Source organism: Lathamus discolor (genome assembly GCF_037157495.1).
Source record: "Lathamus discolor isolate bLatDis1 chromosome W unlocalized genomic scaffold, bLatDis1.hap1 SUPER_W_unloc_1, whole genome shotgun sequence".
NCBI lineage: Eukaryota > Metazoa > Chordata > Aves > Psittaciformes > Psittacidae > Lathamus > Lathamus discolor.
The window spans coordinates 799,310-808,614 of NW_027069096.1; the positions used below are offsets into that span (position 1 = coordinate 799,310).

At 44.8% G+C, this 9,305-nt stretch overlaps 1 protein-coding gene across 2 annotated transcripts in view; it reads left to right on the plus strand.

Moving 5' to 3' along the window:
- Positions 1-4,299, plus strand: part of LOC136006175 (DDB1- and CUL4-associated factor 12-like) — a 68,339-nt gene extending 64,040 nt beyond the window's left edge. For both annotated transcript variants that reach the window (XM_065664205.1, XM_065664206.1), the window contains one exon: positions 3,063-4,299. In XM_065664205.1, coding sequence (XP_065520277.1) covers positions 3,063-3,221 — 159 coding nt within the window. In that variant the 3' untranslated portion in view covers positions 3,222-4,299. The remainder of the gene's footprint in view (positions 1-3,062) is intronic.
- The last annotated feature ends 5,006 nt before the right edge of the window (positions 4,300-9,305 follow it).

Genomic DNA, 9,305 nt, shown 5'->3' on the forward strand with positions numbered 1-9,305 from the left:
GGGCCTGAGCCTTCCTAACCTGGTCCTTCCCGGACAACATCCCTGTACTCTACCCAGGCCACCTGTCCTTGCTTCCATTTTCTATAAGCCTCTTTTTTCCTTTGAATTTCCTCAGCAGCTCCTTATCCATCCAAGGAGGTCTCCTGGCCCTCCTGCTGCACTTCCTTCTAGTTGGGATGCAGCACTCCTGAGCTTGTAGCAGGTGATCCTTGAATATCAACCAACAGTCTTGGGCCCCCCTGCCCTCCAGGGCTATATCCCATGGAACCTTATTAAGCAGGCTCCTGAAGAGGCCAAAGTCTGCTCTTTTGAAGTCCAGGGCAGTGAGCTTGCTACACGCTCTTCTCACTGTCCTGGGGATCTCAAATTCGACCATCTCGTGATCACTGCATCCAAGGCTGCCCTGGAGTACCACATTCTCAACAAGCCCTTCCCTGTTGGTGAGCACAAGGTCAAGCATGGCACCTCTCCTTGTCAGCTCCTCTATTACTTGCAGAAGGAAGTTGTCTTCCACACAATCGAGGAACCTCCTGGATTGCTTGTGCCGTGCAGTGCCATCGTTCCAGCAGATGTTAGGGTGGTTGAAATCCCCCATGAGAACAAGGGCCTGCGAGCGTGAGGCTTTTCCTATCTGTCTGTAGAGTGCTTCATCCACAGGTTCTCCTTGATCAGGCGGCCTGTAGCAGATCCCCACAGTAATGTCTCCCACGGCTGTTTTCCCTTTAACCCTGACCCACAAATTCTCTGTAAACTGCTCACCTGCCCCCAGACAGAGTTCCATTCTCTCCAGCCTATCCCTAACATAAAGGGCAACTCCCCCTCCCCGCCTGCCTGGCCTGTCCTTTCTAAAGAGCCTGTAACCCTCCATTCCAACACTCCAGTCATAGGAGCCATCCCACCATGTTTCTGTGATGCCTATTATATCATACCCCCGTAGATGTGCACACATCTCTAATTCCTCTTGTTTGTATAGAGGCATCTGAGACGAGCTCCAATTGAAGCCAACTCATTGGCTGGAGCAGCCGGAATGCATGTACATTGTTCCGAGCATTTATTATAGGTGTTGGCAACTGACTGGGTGTGTTGGGATGGAATGATGCCCCCCTCCCCCAACACATCTAGTTTAAAGCCTCCTTGACCAGTCTGGCAAGCCTTCTACCAAAACTCTTCTTCCCTTTCTTTACCAGACCAGCTCCACCAGCCCCCAGTAGACCTGGCCTACTAACTTCAGTCCCATGTTCAAGACACCCAAACCCCTGACTATGACACCACCCTTTTAACCATTTGTTAACCTGGCCAATCCTCCTAGCTTTTTCTTGGTCCTCCCCTGTGTCCTGAAGAATTGACGAAAAGACTATCTGAGCACCGGTGCCCCTAACCACCTCTCCAAGTGCTCTGTAGTCTTTCTTTATGGTCCCCAGTCTACTACTACCTATATCCCTAGCACCCACATGGATCACCAGGAGTGGGTAATAGTCCGTGGAACTTACTAGAGCAGGCACCCTCTCTGTAACATTCCTTATCCGTGACCCTGGTAGGCAGCACACCTCCCTTGAGACGGGGTCAGGCCGAAAGAAGAGTGCTTCCATCCCTTTCAAAGTAGAGTCCCCTATTACTACGACCCACCCCTTTTTCTTTGTAGCGCCAGTAGAGATCTTTACCCATGCATAATCCGGCTGTTTGTGGTGCAAGTGCTTTTACTCATTAGTCTCCTGCAGGACAGCAAAGCGGTTCTGCTTGGGGACAACAGATTTAGGAGGAAGCTCCTTGCCTTTAGTTGTCCTTTTCCTCCTTCTTTTTTTATTTTTCTTTGTCACTAATTCCCAGTTTCCTGGGTTGGTGGCCTCCTTCTTTCCTTCATGAGCTGGAGGGGAAGCTTGAGGCCCCTGCACAGTATGGGGCTGGAGCAAGCAGCTCTGCTTCCTCTCAGCTACCCTGACATCTTGAATCCCGCTAATAGCATTCCGCAGCTCAGCCACCTGCTGCAGGAGGACCTCCACCAGGGAGCACCGAGTGCAGCCCTGCCCATTGTGCACCTTTCCCTCACAAGACCAGTGCAGGCACCCTCTGCACTCCGAGCTCTGCACTGCAGCCTCCCCTGACATCTGCTCTGTTTGTGTGCCTACGCTGGCCACCGCTGGGGCAGCCAGAGCAGAGCTTCCGGAGCAGGCCCTGGCCATACGACGCGTGCTCACCATCCCGCGCGAAATGCCTCGCCGCACTGCTGGTCGCTCGCGCTCCCTGGGGCAGGTTTTTAACCACTCAGGGTTGGTGCTGCGGCTCCTGGCTCCGCCCCCTGTGAGTCAGCGGCTCGCGTCCGCGGAGCTGCCGGCTCCTGGGCAGGTCCTGTCGAGGACTTGAAGCTCCCTCGGTAGCTCTGGCTGCTCTGAGTTGAGGCTCCTGGACACTGATCTCTTCCCCTGCTCCGGTGTTAAAGGCGTCCTCTCTCGAGCTATTCACTTCAGCAATTCAATTTCCCCTCGCTCCAGTGTTGAAGGTGTACTCTCTGGAGTTATTCACCTTGGCAAAGTCAGCTAGGACTAGTTTTTATATCTAGAACTGGATTTTATATCTTTATATTTTTGAATGTAATCGAACGTCTAGTTTTCAGAACCTCAAACACCAAATACAGCACATTTAAAAATGTGCTACTCTCCTGTGGTACTCAAAATAAGAGCGATTTAATACTGTGCAGTTTAGAAACTGGTTTCCTGAGGTAATGTCATGGCAGGCGCTTGAGTTCAATTTCCTGTGTATTATAAAGCAATTAATGGCCTTGTCTAACTTTATTATCTTTTGTATCACTGTGATGTAACTTTAAAAACTAATTAAACTTGATGTCTTCCCTAATCTTTGTCTTCCCCCCCTCCAATGTTTGGTCCACATGTCCTCAGAAAAAGCTTCAGGACAACTCTGGTATCTTCAAGTTGATCTGTCTGAAGCTTTGCAGAGTATTAACAGCAGAGATCACTTTTTAGGCTCTGGAAGCTACCTTCTGCTTTTCTGAAACAAGGTTTTGGGTTTGTTTGGCAACTATAACAATCTAAACTTTCCTTTAACAGAATCATGATGAAACCTGGAGGAATTATTTTTCGGACTTAAATTTCTTCCCAAATGCTGTTTACACCCACTGCTACGACTCGTCTGGAACAAAACTCTTTGTGGCGGGAGGCCCCCTTCCATCAGGACTTCATGGGAATTACGCTGGTCTCTGGAGCTAATGATAACTCTTTATAAGTGCTGATCTTTACACAAATTTCCACTTTTCTTTCCCCTTTTTTAACAACAAAATTGTGTTATTTCTGATTTAAACACAAGCTATTTTTTGGCAGCCTTCTGTTGTCTGTTGGTCTCCAACAGTCTTGTATATCTTTTTGAATCAGTTTTTTTGCTTTACCTTCCTTGATCCTTTATATGAAGGGGTTTTGAATTTTGTTTGCATTTTTATTCAATTGTATTTACTCCAAATGACTCTTCCTCCACATTTAAGCTATCTTGGCCTTGTGTCCCCTCCCCTACTTTACTGTAAGGTAGGATTCCTTTCTTATAGAGTGGTTACTCCTGGGCTTTCTGTGAAAGTCTGGGGGCTGTGTGTCTGCAGATATTTTGTCAATTAATTACCTGGAATGAGGGCTACTTATAATTAAAAAAATATTAAAAATATTTATAAGATATAAGCTACTACTTTATCTGCAGAGCCTGGCCCTGGCCTGGTTGATCTTATTTTTTAAAAGTACAAGTCTAATGACATTGTTTATACATAGAGGAATACAGTAATTTTAAGCTGTACTCATTGGAGCCCAGGAATGGATTCCCCAGGGGTACTGCCCATCAAGCCCAAACTGCAGAAGTGCAAGAGTTGTCAAAAGTGCATTTATATTTAAATTGTAGCTTCAACAGTGCCAGGAGCAAAAATTGATCTTCTGTTCCTTCTCTGCCTGTCCCAGGTATCAGCTTGCACAACTGGAGTTTGCATAGGCTGTTCTGCAGTATGGCTATTGCAGGGTGACATTACATTGAGGGCCTGCAGAGGTGCTGAGAGGAAATGGGGCCTAGGGACATGAGTGTTCTTGTCATTCAAAATGAACTTTATATATGCATTTTCCAAATGAGCCAAGATTCCTTAGTTTGCTGCTGCAGTAGCTCATGGGTTCTTCATAAACTGCCTAAAACCCAGGACCTTTTCTTGTCCCAGGCTGTGGAAACTTTTCCCATTTTAGCTGTTCTGGTTGGCCATCTCCTCTAATAAGCTAATGGAATAAATAAACTGTTTTTTGTTTTTGTTTCTTCAAGTTTAAAGAGTGCATCTCGGAGTTGTCTAATGCAAGCTAGAAGCTTTCCATGAAGCAAGATTACTTGCTGTTAGCTCATGTTGTCCTGCTTGCTATAGGAGATGTTCAGTCTTCCCCAAATCCCCTGCTGCCTTCTGCATTCAGTCACTCAGACTTCACATGGACCTGGTGAGGAGAATAGGTCTGATGCCCTTCAGGTCCAGCTGTGAAGCATGTACATTCCAGGGTGATGGTCTTACCTAATACTTAGTTAAAATGCAGTACTCCAGGGTGCTCCTCCTAGCCTTTTGTCAGGCACCAAACTCTCTGCTTATTATTGATGCCTCTGTTCTCTGCTGGGATGAAGGCCTTTCTGCTGACCCTGTCACCAGTGGAGCAGAGCACGCCTGTACCACATTGCTTTGGTGCCAAATGGGCAGTTGGCTGAAGCTGAAAAGACAGACAAGTCTGGGACATGACAATGAGATTCGGGCTTAATTTCCGGTTGGTAGTGGAGAATTGGATGGAAATCCTGCAAGGAATGCAGTTCCCTCCCATCTGGGCAGAAAACCTGGCAAGAGAAGAGCTCTCCCAGTTCATCTGTCCCAGAAGTATCATTTACTCTCACTGACATGAGTGCTTCACAAACAGATCTTATTGCAGTGTTTCATAATTCTACTTCCCTTGTGGGTTGGTTGCTTAAACAGTCGGTTTATGGTGCTGTGTGTGTGGCTATTTGGGCTTTTCTTTGAAAAGAGGTAAATTATATGCCATTGGGTAGTAAAAGAACTCTCATTTTATTTAGAGTTGTTCATTGTTTTTTTTTTTTAAAGATTGTGGTGGCAATATACTTCTTTGGTTATTTTAGGGGTTTTGAAAAGTGGGAGTATACAGAAAAAAACAAATCTTGGTGAAATACGGCAGGATGTGTAGGATTACTTCTCCAGCTACTATGTAAGATAACTCTGTCACAAAGAACATGTTCTGGGGCTTTTGCTTGTTTGTTTGTTTGTTTGTTTTAATTTGGGCTTGATTTGAGGTGCCTTTTTTTCCCCTCCTCTAAAGAAACTAGACACTTGAGTCTGAGTGTCCTCCAGTTCTGCTAAAACAACAGTTATAGTTAAGCACTTAGTGTCACCAGTGCCAAAGGAAAATGCCTGGTCTAAAAATCCTAGCCCTGATGTTGACCTATTAATTGAAGCATATTCCAGGTCTGGGTGAGGGGACAAAAGGGGTATTTGTATGGACTGAGTTTCAGCCTCAAAACACAGAGGGTGATCTTTCTGCAGAATTATAGAATCATAGAATACCAAGTTGGAAGGAACCTCAAGGATCATCTGGTCCAACCTTTCTTAGCAAAGCATGATCTAGACTAGATGTCCCAGCACCCTGTTCAGCTGAATCTTAAACATGTCTAACACTGGGGAATTCACCACTTCACTGGGGAGATTATTCCAATGGCTGATTGTTCTCATTGTGAAAAATTTTCCTCTTGTGTCCAACTGGGATCTCCCTGGGAATGACTTGTATCCATTACCCCTCATCCTTTCCATGTGTAGAAAGGGAGTCTCCAGCTTCTTTGTAGCCACCCTTTAAATACTGGAACATGGTGATAAAGTGTCCCCTGAGTCACCTTCTCACAAGGCTGACCAAACCCAGTTCTCTCAGCCTTTCTTCGTATGGCAGGCTTCCCAGTCCTTGGAGCATCCTTGTCAGCAGATGATGTCAGCAGTCTCTAGGTTACTGAAGAGATCACCTTGGCATCCCTGGAAAGTGTCCCTCTCTGCTGACTCTGATCTCCACCTGATCTCCACGAGTACCTCAGTGTACTCGGGTACCTCATTACCTAAAGCCTGGAAGTGTGAGTATCCAATTCCTGTTTTGTTTTGGGTTTTTTTCTGCATAGGAAGCTTTGGACAATTCTCAGAAGAATATGGATAATGATGTAAAATTCCTCAAGTCTGATGTGCTTCTGTGTATTCTGCTTTCAGGGTGCTTTCTTGCAAAGATAACCCCTCATGGGGAGGGAGCTATCCTTGTTGCTATATGAAAAGCCCCACAAAAAAATGGAAACAAACTGCTGCAAGCATGCAAACAAAATGGGCCAGAGAAAACTTAATTTCTAGTCTGTTTCAGTAGTTTTAAATGCTTTTAGTGATGCAGATGTTAAGTTTCAGAATATTTTGTGATTAGTCATATGTCACTTTTGGTCCAGTCAGTGTTAGAAATTGAGGCATAGAAAGGTGATGATGTGCTAACTGTCCAAATATAAGTGACAGGAGAAATAGGACAAAAAGCCAGGTTTTCTTGATTTGATTTTTGTTGCCTTGCTGGTTTAGATATCAGAATTGAAGTCCAGGATTATGTTGAGAAAAGCAGGGGTTTCCCATCAAAGTGCAGGAATGGCTGTATAGTCAATCTCTCAACTCTGCATGGAGGTGTGTTGGGTACACCCTGTTGTTCTAATGTCATATGCCCCCACTATGCATGGAATTCAGTCTAGTGACTGCACTTCAGTTGGTCCTTGAATGGCTCACCATGCTCTGCTGAGACCCAGTGGCATTTGCATTTTCAGGCCATCTTATCTTTTCCAATGTTTCTTAATTATTTTCCTCCCTTGCTCTTTCCTGCCCTCCTGAATGGTCTTTTGGGGGTCACTTCCTCCACCCCAAATCTTCCCAGTCTTTACTGTATCAATACTGTACTTGCAGACGTGACCTCTGTCGAGCAGAAATGGGCTTGTTTGCATTTTGACAAGCCGTGCTTGAGACCATCAATTTGCTTTGTTTTAAACTGGGTAGACCTTTGAGGCTGGCTCAGACTGTAGAACTGGCCAGTTGCCCTAGTACAGGTTTCAATAACGGAAGGATTACATAGTAATGGTCTATTCCTGGGGGGAAACAGACTGGTTTATCTCACATTAGGCACTTGAAGGAGAGAGAAGAACTTTAATCCTAACAGACCTTCAGACTTCCTGCTATTGACTTTTCAGTCACATGGGATCTTTTGTGCTGCTGGTGAGAATAAGCAGCAGTTAATTATACTGCTCAGCTCTTTTCAGTAGACTATCATGTTAATTTGGGTGTCTTTGGGTATTACATTTCCAGTATTCATAATCACATTGAGACAAGGGGGGGGCACAAAATTACAAAATGGAATATATATATAAACCTTTAGAATTAGTTTTGAGTAATGTTAAGTTTAGTAGCTTTGTAACAGTAGCAGTGGAAAATTACTGAGGTGCAGAAAAAAAAAATAGAGTACAACTAAAGAACACACTGAGAATTCTCTCACATGATAAATCATTATAGTTGACATAGTTTTAAGAAAAATAGTCCAGAAAAACAGGATACAGGGATAAGGAGTATCTGGGAACGCCAGGTGTCCAGGATGGGCTACAACTAAACTAACTGATAAGTAGGAGGATAGGAGTCTCTGGTGCTAACGAACCAATTAAACTGGTATAAACATCTACTGCACATGCTTCAAAGGCTGCCAGAAGTGATGAAGATTGTTGGAAGAAGTAAACGACCCTCAGAGACCACCACCACAATTCTGTACGCATGCGGGGAGCTTTCTGGAAAATGATGTAATCAATACGTAGCCTCATGAATATGTATGTATGCCCAGTGACTCTAAAAGGACAGTGTGTGTGGCAACTAGGGAGACACACGTTAGGTGGAGCTATCCCCGTGGCAATAAAGAATACCTGCTTGTCAGCTTGAAAACTTTGTTGGCAAGTTTGTTCCTGGAGTTTTCTCCGAATCAATCTGGCGACCCAGATGGGACCCTCTCTGCTCGGCTGCAGGACCCGCTGAGGACAGGGCTCCCTAGGGCCCTCGGGAATTTTTCCCGGAGGGACCCCTCGACTCATTCGGATCACTGCGGGGGCAGACAAGGACCATCTTCATAAAAAGGTATTCTTTTTTTTATATATAGTCTGTAAGGTGCAGGGGGCATCTCGGTTTGGTTTGGTTTGGTAAGCGTACACATGGTTTGGAAGCCTTCCGTAAATCGAGATAGGAAATCTCGTAGGTAAAGGCGTATACCCGGCTGCTAGCGTCCGTTTGGTATACACCCACGAGAAGCAGGGGGCTTCTTGTGGTTTTGGGTCCTGCAAGACACAGGGGGTGTCTTGTGGAAACGGTTTTGAATCTTACTGGTCAATTTGTTTTGTGGCTTGTTACGGTGCTGATTTTGGTCTTGTGATTTTGGTATTGGTGAACTGTATTATTACTTGTGTGCTGTTTGATAGAATTTTAGTCTCTGTATTTGTTTCAAGTGTTGTAACTGTGTGGAGTGTGTCTGTGGGATCCTTAGTGTGTGTGAGTGAGAGCTTGATAATGGGAAATCAGCAGAGTGAGGAGATTATGAAAAAGAGTCCTTTAGGGTGCATTTTGGCTCACTGGAAGGAATTGGGAGGGTCTCCTGGGGGCTCAGTAAATAAGAAAACATTGATAAAATACTGTAACCAGTGGTGGCCTTTGTACACTCTGGAGGATCAGGAAAAATGGCCTAAAAATGGAACTCTGAATTATAATACATTGTTGCAATTAATGTTGGTTTTGAGGCGGCAAGGAAAATGGGATGAAGTAATATATGCAGATATGTTTTTCACATTGCGAAATCACCCAGAATGGCAGAAAGAAAGTGGAATTAATATAGCACCTTTGGATCCTTTAATTTTGGCTTTAGAAAAAGAAAGGAAGCAGGCAGGGAACAGATTGCAAAGATGCTGTTCTGGTTGTGATATTGGGGAAATTTGTTTGAAACTTAAGAAACAAGCTGAGGATAATAGGGTGGAAGATAGAATGGAGGATTATGTTTCCCCAAAAGTACCGGATCAGAGACCACCTCTGATTGAGGAGGAATCCTCTGATTCAGATGAGGAACAAGAACAAAGTGTAAAACAGGAACAAAGTGTAAAACAAGAACAAAGTGTAAAGCAAATTTCCTCCTCTCCTGTTGCTGCCCGGATTCGTAGTAAAACTAAGACTGTCCTGCAAGCCCCTCTGAGGGAAGCAATGGGACCGG